This window comes from Anthonomus grandis, chromosome 4 (assembly GCF_022605725.1).
Source record: "Anthonomus grandis grandis chromosome 4, icAntGran1.3, whole genome shotgun sequence".
NCBI classification, from domain to species: Eukaryota; Metazoa; Arthropoda; class Insecta; order Coleoptera; family Curculionidae; genus Anthonomus; species Anthonomus grandis.
In genome coordinates, this window is record NC_065549.1 from 18,771,195 (window position 1) to 18,792,174 (window position 20,980).

Here is a 20,980-nt window from a genome sequence, read left to right on the forward strand (position 1 = left end):
TTTTCGCCAAAAAGAAAAACAACGTTTCGAATTATAATTTTTCCATGAAAGCTCAATTTCCATCGTGAATTAAAATAAAATATAATTTTTCCATGAAAAATTAAAATTCACGATGGAAATTGAGCTAAACCAATTCATCTCGTTTTTAGACACCAAAGTTATTATAAATGACCGAACACCACTCAAGGGAAACACGAAAGGAAAGCAACATGAAATACCTTAGAATTATACAGGGTGTCCGGAAAGTCAACGATAATACTGAAGGGGCTGATGGAGCAACTCATAAGCACCCAGAAAAACATAAAATGACCTTAGTAAAAAATCGATGGTTTTCGAGATATTGGCACTTTAGTGCCAAAATCCTACTCTTGATCTCTCAGATTTTCGATTCTCCCGCCTTAAAAATAGATATTTTTTAGAATCTCTTTTTAGCTATGTAACACTGAATAGCCATTTTACTGATCAAAGACAAACATTAAACTAAACGGCCAAAAAATTTAATAAGAAATCTATTCTAAAATAAAGTATTACTTATTTTTATTTTTTAAACCTTGAATTTGACCGCTCATACTGGAACGAAAAATTGTACGGCAACCCGGCTAATACCTTAAAAAGTTTGCTCATTTAATTTAATTTTAAAATTACCCAATATGTTTTAAAAAAAGCTTTACTGTTATTGTGATAGAGTGAAAGATAAACCTAATCTACCTTATGAAAAAAATAAAACAAATTTATAATTTTGTTATGTTCAAAAAATATTTTTATTTAACTTAAAAAAAAATTAAAAATCAAATAATATGTTCGAACTGTCTACCACCAACGCGAATGCACGCTTGGCATCTTTTAATAAATGACCTATTGATGCATCTTGCATTCCCGGCAGCGTTAAGATCTTGGGCTGCATCATTTATTCGCTGCCGTAATTCAGCAATATTATTTATTGGTCTTGCATAAACCTTTTCTTTTATGCAACCCCAGTAAAAAAAATCGAGGGGGTTTAGGTCTGGAGACCTGGGAGGCCATAAAATTGGACCAAGTCGGCCGATCCATCTGTTGGGGTATATTTGGTTTACATACCGACGAACTTCATGGGCATAATGTGTCGGGCAACCATCATTTTGGAACCACATTATTCGGCGACTGGCCAAAGGAACATCTTCTAAAAGAATTGGTAGATTGTTTCAACAAAAATCTAAATAAGCCTGCCAGTTCAAATTTTCTGGCAATTCGAATGGACCAATTACACGTCCGTTCAAGATACCGGTCCACAAGTTTACTTTAAATCGGTACTGTGACCTTTCTTCTCGAATAGAGTGGGGATTTTCCAACGCATAAGTGTGCAAATTGTGCATGTTCATAAAGCCATCCTTTTTGAATGTACTCTCATCCGACCACAGTATATTATTTAAAAAATTCGGATCCTCGGATTTCGGATTTTTTTGCAACATTCTGCGGCAAAATTGTAGGCGTGGTTCGTAGTCTCGAGGCAGTAGGCTTTGCACTCGTTGAACATGATAAGGGTGATATTGAAATCGCCTAGTGATGTCGTTTACTACCGATTTCGGTATCCCTGTTCTTCTTTCGATTGCTCGTGCCGAAGTAGTCGGATCATTTTCAATTTCTTCTAAAATTTGATCAACCTAATCAATACGAGGTCTTTCCTCTCGAACAGGAGCATGAGGCATTCTGCCTTCGGAATATGAGCGGTGAACATTAATAATGACACGATAGTCAGGATATCGGGCCAAATTCGGATATCTTTCTTGATAAAGATTAGATGCTGCTAGAGCATTTCCTTTGCATTCACCATAAATGAGATGCATGTTTGCATATTCTTGGGCGGTATACGGCAAGGGCATAATAAATGATTAACCAATAAAACAAACAGCTCAAAGAACACAGTCCACAGGAAAATCCAAAGCAAAAGGTAACAGAAACGTTAGGATACAAGCAAAAAAGTAGTTAGTTTACGGAATCCTGTAAACAAATTAAATTCTAAAAATGTTTGTTGTTTATTGCTACGGTGATAAGAATTACCTTCGCTCTTGATTTTTTTAATTTTTAAGTTAAATAAAAACATTTTAAACATAACTTAAAAATTTGTTTAATTTTTTTACAATGATATCATAAGGTGAATTAGGGTTATTTTTTACTATAACACAATAATAGTAAACTGTTAAAAAAACATTTAGGTAATTTTAAAAAGTAGATTAAATGAGCAAAGTTTTTAAGGTATTTGCCGTACAATTTTTTTGGTCCAGTATGAGCGGTCAAATTCAAAGTTTAAAAAATAAAAATAAGTAATACTTTATTTTAGAATAGATTTCTTATTAAATTTTTTGGCCGTTTAGTTTAATGTTTGTCTTTGATCAGTAAAATGGCTATTCAGTGTTGCATAGCTAAAAAGAGATTCTAAAAAATATCTATTTTTAAGGCGTGGCAATCGAAAATCTGATCCGAGAGTAGGATTTTGGCACTAAAGTGCCAATATCTCGAAAACCATCGATTTTTTACTAAGGTCATTTTATGTTTTTCTGGGTGCTTATGAGTTGCTCCAGCAGCCCCTTCAGTATTATCGTTGACTTTCCGGATACCCTGTATAATATTACCTTGATTGGCACGCTTAAGTCAGCACTAAAAAATAAACCATGAATGGATTCTCTATCGTATTTACCTGATAATAGCTCCATCAACTATCCATCCATAATCAACTATCCATTTTAATATTGTGCTAGTAAGTTCTTGTTTAATTTTGTTTTTTTTTGTTTAACCATAACCAGAAATCTATGACATGCATATTTTCTTTATAGGTTTTTTTTTTGTTATACTTCTTAAGTTGATATTTGATCATTTGAAGTGTAATTTTTTTTATTACAACCAGTTTGAAATTAAAGTTATGCCATTCTATTGTACCTTTCTGTAAGAACTGTAATTATCCAGGTTGGTCAGTATAACATCTTAATAAATAGTATATGTACAAGAATGGTTATGTAACGGATTTCGGTTGAGATTGCTGATTGTACTCTAAAATAATAATTTTCTTTAAGGTTTTCAAAAAACACATTAAACAGATTGAAAAATCTGGATGCCCTCTAAAAAATTGCCAAATGACCTGACAAGCGAAAAAATCCCGACTGGACCCTCCGTTCATCTGATTCGATTCCGGGCTTTTTTATAGTATGCCTTTTACACGACCGATTGGTTTCCCAATTTTCGATCCTAGAAACGCAAGTAACGCTGATGCGAAGGGGTTTTTAAGGCAAGGGTGAATACGAGAGATATGTAGAAATGAATTTGGTTTATTGAGTATTTTGTTCTGGGTCGTTGGGTTTTTAGTTTTCTTTGTAATCAGAACAAATGTTCTCGAACTTAATCTATCATTCTAAAATTCAGTAAAATTAATAAAATAAATATTTATTATCGTAGTAGAATACTCAATTATATTAATTTTTATATATTTGAGTATTTTGTTAAAAAAACTTTGGAAATATTTTATTTAAATGGCAATAAATTGAAAGTATTTTTATTATATTTATATAAATAAATATGAATTCAGTTGAATACTATTCTAATCCAACTCAACAAGGTGGCACGAGATTATGGCACATCAAACTTAACTTAAACCTTATTTAATTATTAGAAATTCCCTCGGTTTATTTTAAACAGGTGCTTGAATAAACATTTTGATATCTTTAGGATAATACTAATAGTAATATTTTTTTAAGTGACAAACTATTAAATAATGATAAATAAATTATATAGCCATAAAATCGTTACATGAGATTAAAATATTTATATTTTTGTCAACACTTTTTTCCTACCATGATTTTTTGATTCACTGAAAAACTACCAAATAACTCCAAAATAGTTGTATTTCAAATTCAAATCTTTTCTTAGCGTAATTGGTTCTAGATACAAGACATTAGTTTTGCCAAAATAACTTTTTCTACTTATAAAACAAATTAAAGTTAAGTAAAAAGGTATTCAAATTTTCAACCCTAAGTTAAATAAAAGCCCTAAAATTAGACGTTTACAAGTATACAAGAAATATTGATGAAATAAAAGAAAAATTGCAATGTAAAATATATGTTTGAATAATTCTTATAAAACATTCCTATTTTGTTTTTGCACTTGCAGGTTGGCGAATAGAAGAATACACATAGGCATTATAAATGACATCTTGCTTACTTTCTGATTGATAAGCGGCGCAGCAGATTCCGATCGTCTAATTAACTATTTTGGGTACGGTACAATCAGCAGACCTCATTTTGCTGTGTGATTGCATACTACACTGTTGAGTCTTAAAGCGCTATTTTATTTTTTTTTTTAATTTTTATCATTAGGGCTGTTACAGCATACCTCTTCCGAAATAGTTCAATTGATTAAATGGTTTTATGGAGGCAATTCGGCAGTACAATGCAGGGATTTATTCTCAGTAAATTTTGAAAATAGACTAATTCCTTGTGCTAAAACTATTTTAAATGTTATGTCAAATTTTGAGACATCTTTTTGTCTCCAAGAATGTAGAAATTGTCACATCAAAGGTCAAAAACGACTTATTGCAAATGAACATGAAATCTCTTTTCCATTGCTTGGTAAACACAAACCTTATATTGTTCGTTACTGGTTTCAGGAAAACGAAATTTTCAGTTCCGTACTCAGAACCCTCAAAAGTTGAATGTTTGGGCTGGTTTTTTTGGGCAACTATATTGCTGGGCCATTTTTCATTGATGGCATTTTGAACGCCGAAAAATACCTTAAGTTGCTACAAAACCAAGCTCTTGCTGCCGTTCAACTCTTCCCTGATATAGACCTGAGATCAGTCTATTTTCAACAAAATGGCTGTCCTGCTCATAATGCGATTAGAGTAAAAGAATTTTTAACAAATACTTTTCCTAACCGCCTTATTAGTGGAACTGGCAATATTAAATGGCCTCCAAGATCTCCCAATTTGTCACCAAATGACTTTTATTTGTGGGGTGATCTTAAGAAGACTATTTGTAAACATCATAATAGTAGGCCAACGAATTTAGAGGAGTTGAGAATCAAAATTGTTGAATCTGCCAATTCCATTTTACCTCAAACTCTTTTTGAAGTAAGAAACAGCTTTTACGATAGGCTAACCTTTTGTTTAGCTAAAGAAGGAGGTCCTTTTGAGTGTTTTATTTAAAGAATTGTTTGTTAGTTTTATTATTTGTTTCTTTATAATGTTACATTCTATTTTCATTAGAGTTTATATTTTATTTTAATGAAAACAACGCTTTAATTTTCAATATGCAATGCACACCATAAAAAAAATGATTAGTAATCTATGTGGGTTTTACACATGAAATTCCTGCATTAGAAAAATATACGAATGCAGCGTAATATTTTTTAAAATTTTGCCGTAAGAGATACAACCCCCACCGACGTCAGACGCTTACTAAAATAAAATTTAAAATAATCGAGCTCGAACCTCGTTGCAACATCTCGCCTGTTAGGAACTGTATATATGTAGTGATCCATTCGCCAATCTGTATATATAGAATATTGCAACATATTAATTAATAATAGTCTTAAGACTTGTAATTAAAGGCTTTAAATAAAGGCTGTCAAAACTGTCTTGGAGGTTTTTTAGGTAAATTTTTAATTATTTTTATTTGTGGCAGCAACGGTTTCTTTGATCTGCTGCAATTACCCTAAACCACAATAGCATCGCTCAAGACTGACTAGACATAGGCTTAATAGTAGAAAAATTATGCTTCTCCAAAAAATGTCTGAGCCTCGAAATGACAAAATTATGCTAGCTAGGCTTGCTTAACATACCATCAACAGGCCTAGACGAGGAGAGCTGCTCCTCACTATTAAATATAAAATTGGAAAAGCAATTGAACTGTATGCTCGTCTTCATGAACATAAAGGAACTGGTCATTGGATTTCGCAATTTGTACAATCGACACGGTCTTAATTATTAAGAAAAATTAAGGACACTTATATTGTGATTACTGTAGTCTTGAGCCTGCCTATCACATTCACTTACAGAAGATCTATGGCCAGCCAAACAATTAAATGCATTTAAAATATTAAGATTTTTGCAATGCCTTTGACAACATCAAGTTTTTTTCAATCTATGTAATTCCAAAATGACTGTATTTACGGCAAGTTGATTTTTTTTTCTGGTAAAACAATTGCTCAGTTTTTATATGAATCTAAACACAATAAAATCCAGTGAATAGGTAAGATCAGATAATCCAATTAAAGGGACTAAAGAGAAATCTCGTTGGAAATCAATTCAATATCGTCCCCATAAAAAAGTAGTTTAAAAAATAAATCATTAATTTTTTTAAAAATTTTATTGCAAAAGCAACCCTTATTAAAGAAGTTTTAACACCCAATCTAGAAGAGTTTTAAATTTAAAAATTAAACATATGGCTTCAACACATTTATTATACATTTTCTAACAAAATATTTAGTTTTTCTCATTTTACAAGAAAAATGAAAATCATTGGCATTCAACAACAAACCTGCTCTCTCTAAAGAAATTTATTTCGGAGTCGGTAAACGCTAATTCACAAGTTGACTTAATCTATACCGACTTTTCTAAGCCCTTGATAGACTTGATCATGGTATTCTCATTAATAATCTCGATTACACAATTTTTGCGGTCTTCCATATGTTATATTAATTTTTTTTTCATCTTACTTAACTCAATAGCCTTAACACGTAGAATGCTATGGTCGGAGTTCTGCAAAGATCGTTGCCACTTCAGGAGTCCCACAAGCCTCAATTTTGGACCCGCTTTTCTTTATTTCATTTATCAATAAAATATCTGATAAATTTACCGTAAAAAGTCTATTATATGCGGACCATACAAAACTCTATTGTGATATTAACAATATTATGGATTGCTTTCTACTTCAAGATGACCAAGACATACCTGATACTTGGTGCAAAAACAATAGCTTGCCCTTAAACGCAGCCAAGTATAATATTGCCTTTTAGGTTAAAGCAAAACCTAATTCTTTACGTATTCAGGGTCATTGTCAAAAATGTCTTCTCTTTGCTTTCAATCACATAGCTACAGAATGTTGGGTTTCATAATATGCAACTCTCAGAATCTCAGAGGTATTCATAATTTAAAACCTTTATATTCCTCTGATGTCAGATCTATACTCGAACATATAAATTGGTAAATAACTTGATTGATTTGCCCTAAATGTTACAACAGCTTAATTTTAATTTGCCTTGCATATCAGACACCCACAAACATTTTACCTATCAGGACCTAGAACAAACATCAATAAATTTTATATATTTATATTTTTAGACACATATAATTCTGTACAGGATCAATGTGAAATTTTTAACTGTAGTGTTGCAGCTAATAAAAAAATACACTTTTCTTAATCACAAATGTTCTTGTATTTTGTATAACTGTAATACTCACGCTCAATAATTGGTTGTAAATCTGTGGAGTGATGTAAATAAATACCAAAATTTTTATAAATACATTGTTGTGTGAGTGAGTTGAGGGAGAATGTGTGCATTTAATTTTCATTATTATGATATATATTGAATAACCCAGGAAATTAAATGTGTTTTGCTAAAAAGATCATAGAGAATGTGTTCTTACGATTTTGTCACACGTTTTTTTTTTATGAAATTAGTATAATTTTAAATTCAGCTAGACTTTGCCAAATGTGGGATTTTTGAATGAAATATGTTGATTGATTTCAGAGTTTATGCATTTATTCTCATTTCCCCCTTAGGTATAACGAAATTATTTACCCAATAATATAACATTCTTAACCGGCTTTAGTATCTGTAATAATTTTACAGCTACTATTGTTTCTTTGATGACTGCCTCTATATTAAACAACTTATATACAATGTTTTTTAACATTTCTGTATTTTTACAGCAATTAGATGATTGTGAGGAAAACCTACCAGCAGACCCTCTGAGTGCTGCTTTAATGCAATGTTTAGCGTTGGTGCTTAGAAATACTCCTAAATCTACTCCTACTAGTAGGGTGCATGACATTGTTAGGTAAGTGATTATTATATTTTATCTAGATTGCAATATTAAAAAAAAAAAGAAATTGTGCTACCTCATATTGACAACTGAATTTGCTATTGTTATTTTTTTCGAATATGAAACATTCACAAACATTGTTTTCTTATTTAAAGCAAGGAACATACTTAAAAAAGATAATATAATTATTTAACCAAATGTGATCAAAATAATACTAAATATAGAGGTAGTAGCAGCTTGGTAAATTTAATCGAAATAGAAGTACTCGTATCTGTATTAAAAAAATGCGTGGAAATATTTTTTTGAATTAATTGTGGTTTATAGTAACTATTCCATATAAACTATTTTCATTTCTAAAAATGTGAAACATTCTCGTAGATGAAAAATATAAAAACTGCCTTTTTAATCGCAGTTTTTTGTATTAATATTTTAATAGGTAATAAATTTATGATAGTTAGTAAAAACCTGAATATAGTTGAAGAAATGGGGCACTTTAAAGAGTTTAAAATACATATAGGTGGGATAGAAACACTAACGGTTGTTACTTAAAATAGAATTTGGTTTCAAGAGTTCTAAAAATAACGTACTTCATAAATATATAATAGTTTGTTGCAATATTCCGTAATTTTATTTTTTTCTCTACTGTGCAATGAAAGCCATATATAAAATTCTATAACATAATTTTCGAAGAAAGATTAATACTAACAATAAGAAAAATATGAACTTTGGTATCAGTCCAGCACAATGCAACAAATATTGTTATATTTCGTTTTTTTCTACATATATAACATTTTTATACTTATAATTTTTCCAATGACTTAAATGAGTAACCACTACAGAGGAAGAGAGTAATAGATCAGGTAAGACTAACAGAAATTAGAAATAGCTATTCCCAAGAAATACTGCTATTTGCTTGACTTTGATAGTTCATTAGGCGTTTTACTTAAAAACAACTTATTTGGTATAGATCCTAAAATTATTAGGAAATACTTCTAAAAAACTTCTTAAAACTTGTTTCCATACATTGCTTTAAAGGTTCGTTTTTCTTTAGTGTGAAAAGGTGTGTTGGGTTTTGTGATTTAATATTTCCAGTTAAAATCCAGTTCCAGTTAAAATTATTATGAATTATGCCTGGTTTACCAGGAGGCACAGACAATGTAAAAAGTAAAATATATATGATTGGTTTTAAAGGTGGAAAATACTACAATATTTTTTAAGGGGGAACACTAAATCAAGTCGATCCTCCAGAATTAAGAACTAATAATTATTTCATAAAAATTAATACTCCGTGAAAATCATTATCGGTCGACTGATGAACTTTCTGAAATACTGGATATATATATCTTTATATTATAGCAGCAATTACATTTTTTTAAAATTTATTATTGAAATTTAAAATTAAAGAGTCTCTTAGAATAGTCATATTAGTTCACTCCACTTCATATTTTATGGCCATTTCATCTATAACTAATCTGAATAATTGATTTGAAATTGACAATCTAGTAAAGATAATATAAGTATAGAAAGTTAGAAAGTAAATAATATTTCGATACTAGAATGTTTAAAATATTTTAAACGTATTGTATTAAAAATGTTTTCTAATGGTTTCTTACGATGTACAAAAAAAAATACGAATAGGCGAATACCTACTATTTCGCGACTACAGGTCGGATGGTATGTAAAATAAATATCCTTAAAACCTAAAAAAAACAAGATCTCCTTGGTCATAAATTCAAGTGCCGAGAGTTCATTACATAGTAGCCCCTGGATTATGTTGAAAAATTGATTAAAACTACTTATTAAATACTTTAAAAATTATATATAGCACGGTATATCGGTAATTTTGATGTTAATAATAAGTTTAGTATGTTAGATTAACCTATTCTTAAGTAAATGACCTCTTAAAATATTCGTTTACCTGTTGGGCAATATTTAGCAAATGTTTTTTTCTTACATTTAAATTAAACACATCAGTTTGATAACTTTTTAGCACATTTTATATAAAAAAAAACAAAAATTTAATCCATCAATTATTAATTATACATATTTAACCAACTTTTGCCGCTGAGTATCGATATTGTAAAAATTGAGAGATAGTAATACCAATATCCAAATACTCTCTTGGTAAAAATATACTCTTTAAATATTTAATCACAATCGACCAAAAGCTGAAGATTCTTTGTGGAGTTTTTAAAAACTATGGTAATATTAATTATGTTTGTTCAATGACTATCACTATAAAAAGGGATAGTTATTGATTTAGTTATATTGATTTTCAAAAATGCTTCTGTCTTCACCTTAATGCACCAATGAATTCCTTATCGCCGTATTATTCATTAGTTATATTGAGTACCGGTTTGGACGACTGTTACCAGCGGTTTAAAAACATTTTTGGTTTTTAATGTAATATTGACTATTATTTTAAAGGGTATTAATATTTTTTTTTTGACGGAAATGCTTTTTTATACTTTTTTAATAAGTTGTTTTATTATTTATTAGTGTAACCTAATATTTATTATGATTTAGTAAGGTAAAAAAGAGGTAGAATTGGGCTAAAAAAAGGATTATAAATTCTGGGAAATGTACAAAATCCAAATATAGTGCTGAAAAAAATATGTTAAGAGGATTATGTACCTAAAAGGTGTTAATTTGCCTGATTGGACAAATAAATACTTTGGTGGTCTATACTTATATTCTATATTCCTTTTGGTATTTTGAAGTGATATCAGCAGGCTATTAATTAAATTTACTTTGTGATTTTTTAATTTTTGAATTATGTATTCGCAAGAAGACAAATATATTGCTAAATATCGGTTTCTATCTTCGGGTGAACGTCGTTTAGTTTTAAAAGTACAAAATTATTTTAGACAAGAGAAAAATAACATCGAGCCATTGACATCTGTTTTGGCAGTAAAGAAGCGGACATTTGATGCATGCCAGATCTCAGCAAGCACTTTACATAAGATTTTCAATATGGACGAAGAAGAACTGGACAAACCCAATAAAAGAATCCGTCGGCATCCTAAAAGTCTGGACCTACCCCAAACAATTAAGAGCGAAATTAGAACCATTATTTATAACATGTATGAAAGTAAACAACACGTGACGACGCCTGCCGTACTACAAATAATAAAGGATAAAGAACTTTGCGACATTAGTTTAACTAGTTTGAAAAAAGTTCTAAAGAGTTTGGGATTTCGTTACAAAAAGACGAATAATCGAACAGTACTGTGTGAACTTTCACATGTAGTGACAAAAAGATGGAATTTTCTGAGAAAATATCTAAAAAATTAAAACTGGGAAGATCCCAAACAATTTGTGTTTCTAGACGAAACTTGGATTTTTGCCAAGGGGAACTCATCAAAATCATCATGGCAAGATGGTAGCACGCAATGCTATCCCAGCAGCAGTTCTAGTTGTGGAAAAAGGTACATTGTGCTACATGCAGGAAATGACGGGGGGCTTTATCTCTGATGCTAGTTTTCTCTTCGACGAAAAAAACAGACGACTACCACGGAAATATGGATGCCGATATTTTTGAAATTGGTTTGAGGAAAAACTTTTCAAACGGTTGGAAAATCTTGCTATTATAGTCTTGGACAACGCCTCATACCATTCAAGAGTAGAAGAGAAATTTCCCACTAGCAGTTGGAAGAAAGGGGAAATAAAGCAGAGCAAAAAATATTGCTCATGACCATATATTTTTAAAGGCTGATTTGCTTCGGAGATGTAAAAAGGTATAATAGAAGTACGTGATCGATGAGATGGCTCTTAAATATGAGCGTGAAGTCCTGCGATTACCGCCTTACCACTGCCAATATAATCCAATTGAGTTGATTTGGGGCATAGCAAAAAACTATTATGATAAGCATGCTTCCAAAACAACCGATGAAGCCAGTGTCCTTAATTTATGGAAAGAATCCCTACATCAAATAAAGGAAGAAACGGAGAAAATCTATAAATCAGAAAAAATTATAGCTGAAAACTATCAAACCGAGCAAGTGATAGACGAGGTACGACTCCTAATTATACGCCCAGACGACTATTCAAGTAGTAATGAATCTAATTATTCTGACACTGACATATCTTCAAAATCAGACTAAACTTAATTTAATTTATTTAATTTCAGACTAAACTTTCTTTAATGTTATATTCTTTAACGTTTTTTTAAAAATATAATAAGTCTTTTTAGCCTATTTAGCTCTTTTTTTATTATTTTAGTAGAAAATAAAATATTATTACTTACACCCATAGAAATTAATACTAATATCAATCAAATTTTAAAAAAATCTTATAAAAATATAAATTAAAAAATTGTTTGAGAGCCGCGGTTTCTTAACCGGGGAACTTTTATTACTTATGTGTTAGTGTTAAGCGTGCCGACTATATCTATCTAAATTCAATGTTCGAATTGAGCACCGTTAACCTGATCCAAAATTCTTTTTGAATGTTGTCAATGACATCTGGAGTTATATTTCTAATTTCCTGGCGTATTTGTTCTTTTAAATCTTCTTAACTCGCTGATTTAATGACATACACTTTACTTTTTAAGTATCCCTTTAAAAAGTAATCGAGGGGAGTTAAATCTGGCGATCTGGGTGGCCATTCAATGAACCCTCGTCTACCTATCCAACGATTTGGAAAAACTTTATCTAGATAATTGCGGGTAAAGCATAGTGTGGCGAGGCTCCATCTTGCTGAAAAAAAAGATCACATTGGTGCATGTTGGGTTCTTCCAAATCCGGATACAAAGTTATCAGAGCGGGGATAAAATCATTTTGAAGAAAGACCAAATACCCCTCACCAGTGACAAAATTTTCACGTTGCTTCGTCAGAAAATAATATCCGTTTACAAAATCATTATTATCATTACATAATTGCTCTTAAAGTAAGAATATTTTATAAGGGTGGAACTTTGCTTTTTTCTATACTTTATGCAGTAGATCGCGATAATTATTGACCCCCATGTATCCCGAACATGCCCGAATACACGAAACTTTGCTTGCTTCAACTCTGCTTACCATGCTTTGGCTAATAGGCAACCGATCAGGATGAGTTGCATTAAACAACTGAACCACCTCCTTTTGAGTACGCGACATATCTCCGAAACCAATCGTGCGCAAGATTTCGATTCTTTCACGTTCGGTTAATTCTCTCATATTTCATACAATAACAGTAGGTAATAAAGTGTAGTTACTAATAAAACGCAGGATGGCACTTTCGCCTCTCGAAAAGAATAAACACCACTTGCAAATGTAAAAATACTTCAAATAGTTGCACCAGAATACATTCACTTTTTGACACTTACAAGAACGAAAAAACCAAAATATTAACATTTAATTTAGATAGGTATTTCTTTAATTTTATCATTATTTTTCGTTCAAAACTGCTTATGCAACCACTATTCATTTGTACCATATCCTTTGAAAAAAAATGCGTTCTTTCTGATTCTGCATTAAAAAATGGTGGTTCCCGTTTAAAAAACATATTGATGACGTCATATCTTTTTTTGAGTCACCCTGCATATTTAATTTCCACGTAGAAAAACCCTAAACCCAATATTAAAATCGAAGAGCTCGGGCATTTTTTTCAGAAACGGTCCTTTTCATTTTTATTGAAATTATCCACTATTTACGGATGCACTGTATAGATTTAATGTTTGGAAATGTAGACAATTATGACAACAGAAGTCATACAGATTTTATACTAGCAAATAGATGTAATACAAATCAGTTATTCCGTCCTGTACACAAGATTGTTTGAATTTCAAATTGCTTGTGAATATTAACCTATGATAATTTAAGAGACAGTTTAAGTGGCTTTTAAGAAAATTTATTTTAGATAGGAGGTAAGATTTGTTTTATATATAATTTTATTTTATTTTAATGTGTGTGTGAATGTCTTATTATATCTATACACTAATTGTTTTATTTTAATTTTATTTATTCAATTTTAATTAATAGCCAATATTTCATTTTATTCGTATAGTTTTAGTTTTAGATTACATTTTGCTCCCTACAAACGTTACATTTTATTATTCAAACTTTCATGAAACATTTTCGAAACCCAGACTGATATTCAAGAATTAAGTTACTACTATTTCAAAAATCTGGAATTCGACATTAAATACTTTTATCACCTTGGATAAGATAATAATAAGTATAGGTCATATTAGGTATATCAGTTCTCAGTATCCTCTATTAAAGTTTATTCAAACTCTCCATGTAATTATATACTGTAAGCTCTGAGTGTCATTTAGCCGATTTAAAGTTATTATTATCTTTATAACAGCTGACTCAAACTATATAATAATATATGAAACATTTAAAATGATACTGATAATAGCACTTATGATATTAATAAAAATCCATATATTGATTATTAAATGAGGGTAAATATTTCGTTGGTTTATGCGGGCAAGAAATAGAAGCTACAAGAATCTTTGTGGATGCATATGTGTACGTCCTTGACGTTTGCAATTTTAACATAAATTAAAGAAAAAAACACAGAGTTTTACTTATTTCTATTATTTGTGCAGTATTTTTGCTTGAAAATTGCCCACATAGCGGCAATTCAATTTTTTTAAATATATTTTTTCTTATAAAAGACAAAAAAACAGCGGGTAATTCCCAGAAGCCGAGTATCTACACCTACAGATATGACGGTTTTGTTTATTGGGCCCATCCGAGAGCAAAAATGTTAAAAGAAGCGATAACTACAAGCCGATTCGGATGTTAATGCAACGGGTTAGAGATAAAGGCTCGCTGCCACCTTATCTTTATTACCACGCGGTTTTAAATAAAAAAATCCTCGAGAAGCGTACCGAGTGCATCTTTGTGGTGGCTTTTATTAGCTCTAGGCACCGAACATAAACTAGAATAGAAGGATCACTCTAAGCGCCGCCCAAAATGTTGCCTTTCTCACTCGCTTTCTGATGCTAGTCTTTTTTGCTGCCCGGTGGCGACTGCGTTATACAGGGGCGTCTTCAATATTAGAACTATAATAGCGTTGTGCGGAAATTTTGTACATTAAAAATGCCGGCGATATGTTGCGTAGATGGCTGCAGGAGTAAAAGGGGATATACATTTTTAAAAAAATAATAATGGATTAGTTTACAGAAAAAAATACACGCTTTTCTTCGGTATTTCTTAAATATCTCGGAAAATTGAGATCCTACAAAAAAATCTAATAAACAAAAGTTGGTTTAAAAACAAAAGATTGGCTTTTGTTTGATTTATCTAGGTGCTATAGGCGCTAAGATACAACTGTGTGAACATAACCCCTTTTTTTAGATAACAAAATATAATGACGTAAAATAATAACGTGAAATAATTTAAAAAAAAAAACGTTTTTTAGACAAATATCTAGCACATTTTTTCAAGTATGTACTATCAAAAACTTTAAAAATAAACTTGATTGTAAGTCATTAGCATAAAAATTAAAAAAGTTAGGAATAAAATAAAAATAATTGCAGTTTAAAAAAAAATTATCATAAAAAATTATGTATTTATTTCAAAAATTAAAGCGTAGACTTCTACAATGGACTATATATAGGTACCAATATTATGTTCAACAAGTGTCAGCGATTTAGAGTACATATTTTTTTTTAATCGTGATTTTAATCTAAAAAAATGCAAAATTTTTGGTAATATTCTGTTATTAGTGGTGGTTTTTAATAGTGAAAGCTATCCGATTTATTATTAGTTGCATTGCAATCATTTGAATGATATAAATTTTAGCCACTTATACCGTCTAACCATACTTAAAACTGCATTTTTTTCGTCATTAAGGGTGGTTTTTAAGGGTTTAAGTTTCAAAATATTGATGTGTACTATAATCCCCAATGTAAAACTATATTTATTTGAATTCTAGGTTGTAAAACACCTATTTTAGTTTTATTTGAATTTTAGTGGTTTGTTCTTTCATCCCCTATTTAAAAAGCAAATAATTAGGCATTTAATAAGTTTTTTTTATTTAACTGCCTTTTTATATTTCACTGTTACCGAGTTCCATATGCTGAGTGTTGTTATCACATTATTATGTAAATTTTATTAAATATTTAAAAAATGGGTATATTAACGAAGTTATTAATAATTAAGTGTATGTAATATTAGGTAGGTAGTTTCTTGGTCAGTTAAGAAAAGAGCATGAAAGGAACGTAAAGCTAAGATTTAATTGTGTACATTCTAATAAACTTAATTTTAAAACTATCTACCAAGTATTTTTCTTACAGTTATTTGTTCAAAAGAGATACTTAATAATATTCTTTCAATTTCATTTTAACAATAATACAAAGTGCCTTTAATTTCAAAAAATTCCATATATTACACGCTGCCCGCCGCGATGTACGAAAATATTCCTTATTAAAAATGTTTCAAACACCCCCCGTATCGTAAAGGATTGCCGTCGAAACTAAATAATGATTTACGACCGCGTAAAAAAAGTCGGCACTGTTTAGAAGTCCCTACTTCAAACGGCCGCAAGAGAGTGAACCTACTGTCTTGTTCTTTATACTGTGCTCTAGGGTATACCTTCAGGTTGTTTACATTGAATAAATTTGTATTAAAAAGAAGATTTAAAATTTGCATATTACCGTTGCAATTCGAAAAATATCCCATAACATACCAAATCCGTTTTCGTATTGCACTGCCATATAATTTGCGACAAAATCGAACTAAAACAAACGGAATAAATCCGATGCAATAATGACAATTGGGAAGGGGGTCGGTGGGACGAAGGGATTTGCGTCCGTGTTGATTAAAAAATAATAAAAAAGGGAGCAGGCAAGTGCGAATGGATTTTAGGGGAGTGACGGGACCCGGACAAGTAGTTGCGATGCTTGTTGGTAGTGGTGCATGAACGCGCAAATGTATTTATGAGGCTGGGATAGAACTGTTTGCACCAATTATGATTTTAAATTCGTTGTTTATATTGCTTTATTACTGGAACTGGTTGAAATTTTGTCTTGATTTTTTGGATAACGTTTTGTTGTAACTTATTGATAAGCCACCCTATTGCGACGGCGAAATGCGTATCTCTAAAGAAAAATAAAAGCAATGATATGCTTTAGATAAAAGTTTTAATAAAAAATTAAAAAATCAACAAAAATATTAAGATCAAAACTTTTTTTTCTTGCTTCAGAAAAAGTATACATAATTTAAAAAAACAAACCAATGATTTTTTATTTTACAAAATTATAAGATTTATATTTTATTAATTACTGTCATATTTTAATACTTCCCTTTAAATTCATTCTAATTTAATATTTTAATGATTGTAATGCGAAAAAACTTTTTTTTGCATTTTTTTGTTGTACAAGTTTAGTTAATTTAAATTAGAAACAAAAAGGTTTTTGTTTTAAGGCCTACATTTACCATTGTTTGTAAAAAATCATTTTCAAATATCACGGTAAAAATTAAATCTGTATTGCAGTTAAATCAAAAGACAAAAGAATTAAAATTAACAAAAACCATAAATTATTACCTAAAAATACTCTAAAAATAAATCAGCGATGTATAGTATACAAGAAAATAAAATAATAATAAATTACCAAGCCAGACGAGATCAGACGTTGCAAGAATCGTTGCAGTAACTGCGGCAAAAAATAATTGATTGAAGAAATATAGTGCAAAGAAATGGAACATTTGCAAGAATAACACGATGAGTATAACCTGCACAAGAAAATAAAAGAAACAGCTGCACAAGGACAAATGGCACAGAAAAAAAGCTATTTGGGAACAATATGTTAGCAGATGATAGACCTCAGTTAGAAGTTAATCTGGAAGATGATTTATCTGGGCCACCAATTGCAATAGAAAAAATTACTAGAGCAATAAAAACCTCGAAGAGAAGAAAACGGTTGGACCAGATTTGGTGCCTGTTGAATTGCTCAAATTACTAGACAACGAAAGTATTAAGAGTTTACAAAGGCTTCGGTTCGCATTCCACTGCCAAAAAAGAACAACGCAACAAGATGTGAAGATCACAGATTTATTAGCTTGATAAGTCACACTCTGTTTCTGAAGGTCATTCACAAAAAACGAAAGTGCTGTTGGATCCTCGAAATTCGGATTTAGAAGAGGTCTCAGCACCAGAGAGGCACTGGTCGCCAGCCAAGTGTTGATTTAGACCTATTACGATCAGAGAAAAGATGTAGTGATGTGTTTCATAGATTACCAAAAAGCATTTGATAAAGTGCAACATCATAAACTCGTTCAAATGCTGAGGCGAATTGATATCAAAAAGAAATTTTTTAATTTAAAGAGTCACACTTTAAAAGTAACCCTTTTAAAGACATTCACTACAGAATTCCTACAAACTGCGAAAACGCTGTTGGATCCTCGCAATTCGGATTTAGAAGAGGTCTCGGTACGAGAGAGGCGCCAAGTTATTTTTAATTTAGAAGTATAGTCAGAGAAAAGATGTAGTGGTGTATTTTATAAATTACGAAAAATCATTCGATAGAGTGCAATATCATAAAGTCGTTCAAATGCTGAGGCGACGTGATATCAAAAAGACATACGCTGTATTGGAACCATCAATCAGATGCAGTTCGATTTAACTTTAATTTAATTATTTAATTTAAAGAGCCACTCTCTAAAAGTGTTTCTGAAGGTCATTCACTACAGAATTTCCACAAAATGCAAAAGTGCATTTTGAAAATTTGCGAAATGCGAACATGCTTAAAAAAGGTCTCGGTACGAGAAAGTACTGTCCGCAATCCAATTGTTGGTTTAAAACTGTTACGATCAGAGAAAAGATGTATTTGATAGAGTTGCAGGTAGATTTGACAACGAAGTTACACAGGTATAGTCCTTCAAAATCCTTAGAGGTGTAAGATAGGGATGAGTTCTCTCCCTACTTGTGTTTAACATTTACTCTGAAAACATCTTACAAGAAGTTCGAAGGACAACAATAATTAGGCATCAAAGTAAATAGCACATAGATTAACAATATACGGTCTGCAGATGACGTAGTGCTGATAGCAGATACTATAATGTTCTAGAATGCGAACTCTCATATCTAATTCGAGTCGAAGAACTATCATACGATAGTGAAGACATAAATTAGTAACTAGACGTTATTATGTGAAGACTGGTCTTCAGACGCAGAAATCACATGCTGGATAGAAAAAGCGAGGAACTCATTCAGGAGAGTAAAAAACGTTTTTACGAACTCTGACTCTGACCTCAATCCTTAAATAAGCCTCACAAAATGATACGTATGGCTCGATGGATGGTATGGAAGGCTGGACATGCTGGTTAGCACAATGATTAAAGCTGTAAGCATTTGAAATGTGATATATACAAAAATGGTAAAAGTCCAATGGACAGCAAGAAAAACCACCGAGGAAATTTTAAGGACGGGAGAAAACGCGAATTACTGGGCACGATAAAGTGCACAAAAATGCTTACCTGGAACATTGTTACGCAGCGAAAAGTACTATTTGCTGCTACAAACTATTAACAAAAGGAAAAATAGAGGTAAGAAGGGGCTTAGAAGAAAAAGTATGTCGTGGCTCCGAATAGGAACTACAGGAGAATTTATTCACACCACTAGAGATAGGGAAGAATCGTCAGAAGTGATCGCAAACATCCATAAACGGATACCAGCGGAAGAAGAAGTACTATACATTGAAAGATATGGAATATTTGTCGGATATTGAATTAACAAACCTAATAATGTATAATCTCCGTCTCGTACATACTACTATCAGGTACCAAAGCATGTCATACGCTATTCTTATTTAATTTAAATCAAAACGATATTAATATTCCTAACTATAAACCCCATTAGAGATTTTATATTTAATGCAAAAAAGACGTATAAAAGATTTTTGAAGAAAAAACACAAGATATGTGATAAATATAAATAAACATTTATTACTTCCTCCCCATTAGGCCTTGGCATTCTTGTCGTTCTCTGGTAGACAAGTGGCATTTTCTTCAAAGAACCTTCTATTAAACTCTTTATGATTCAGCCAGCGTTAAACTTGATTTTAGCATTTCCATTTGTCAGTTGAAATTCTCCATGTGCTCCTGGATTTCTATTTCCTTTGTGGTTGAAGATTGGCTGTTATGAGGTAATCTATTTCTTTACTCGTAAAGACTATAGATAAGTTCTATGAGCATATTTTATTTTCATGATCTAAACATTTTTTAACATTATATTTTGAAAAATACCCATTAAGTTAATGGGTTTACGGCTGATAATATTTTATTTTAATTTTCTAGATGATCAGACATTAGTATCTAGGTCAATGTAGAATCTAGAGCTGCTTACTAATGCAAACAAAACGCTAATTGATTTCTTCAATTGAACCTCAAGAAAACTGTTTAAAGTGTATCCGCTAGGTATGAATGTTATTGGAAAAATATGTATGCTGTTATTTTTCTGTGATTCTTTTAAAAAATTATTAATTTTGAGCCACATTGATCCATTGTTAAAGTAACTCAAATTTTTTTTAAATTGTTTTGCACTAATGTGTTGTTATTTCTAAAAATTTGATTTTATCGCGCACAATGACGCGATTCACCTTTATAATCTATATTACAGACTATTAAAACTGAATTCCTCACCATCACAATAATCGTAAAACTACTTGTTATCCAACCATAAAGCTATAGATGGAATAAAAGCAGATTAATAATAAATAATAAAGAGGTTTATTTACAAAGTTACACAAAATTAAAAAAAATATATTAAAACAATTCAAATCATTAAAGCAGTTTGGTGCTGCTTGTACGTGCTGAACCTAATGCGAAAAACTATAAATAAGTCTAGTAAGAGAAATATTAAATTTAGTTCCTATAATAAATACTATTTAATATACATAGTGTTAACAAATATACAGGGCGGCCCAACGAAAATGTCGCAAACCTATTTGTAACTCTCCTAGATATTTTCGAAAAAATGCTCGGATACGTCAATTTTTATTTCTAATGGGACGTCTTTTCATCTATACCCGTA

At 30.9% G+C, this 20,980-nt stretch overlaps 1 protein-coding gene across 3 annotated transcripts in view; it reads left to right on the top strand.

Annotated features, from left to right (window-relative positions):
- LOC126735697 (S phase cyclin A-associated protein in the endoplasmic reticulum) overlaps positions 1–20,980 on the top strand; it is a 206,783-nt gene that overhangs the window by 61,078 nt on the left and 124,725 nt on the right. For all 3 annotated transcript variants that reach the window (XM_050439761.1, XM_050439763.1, XM_050439762.1), the window contains one exon: positions 7,899–8,026. In XM_050439761.1, the coding sequence (XP_050295718.1) occupies positions 7,899–8,026 (128 nt within the window). The remainder of the gene's footprint in view (positions 1–7,898; positions 8,027–20,980) is intronic.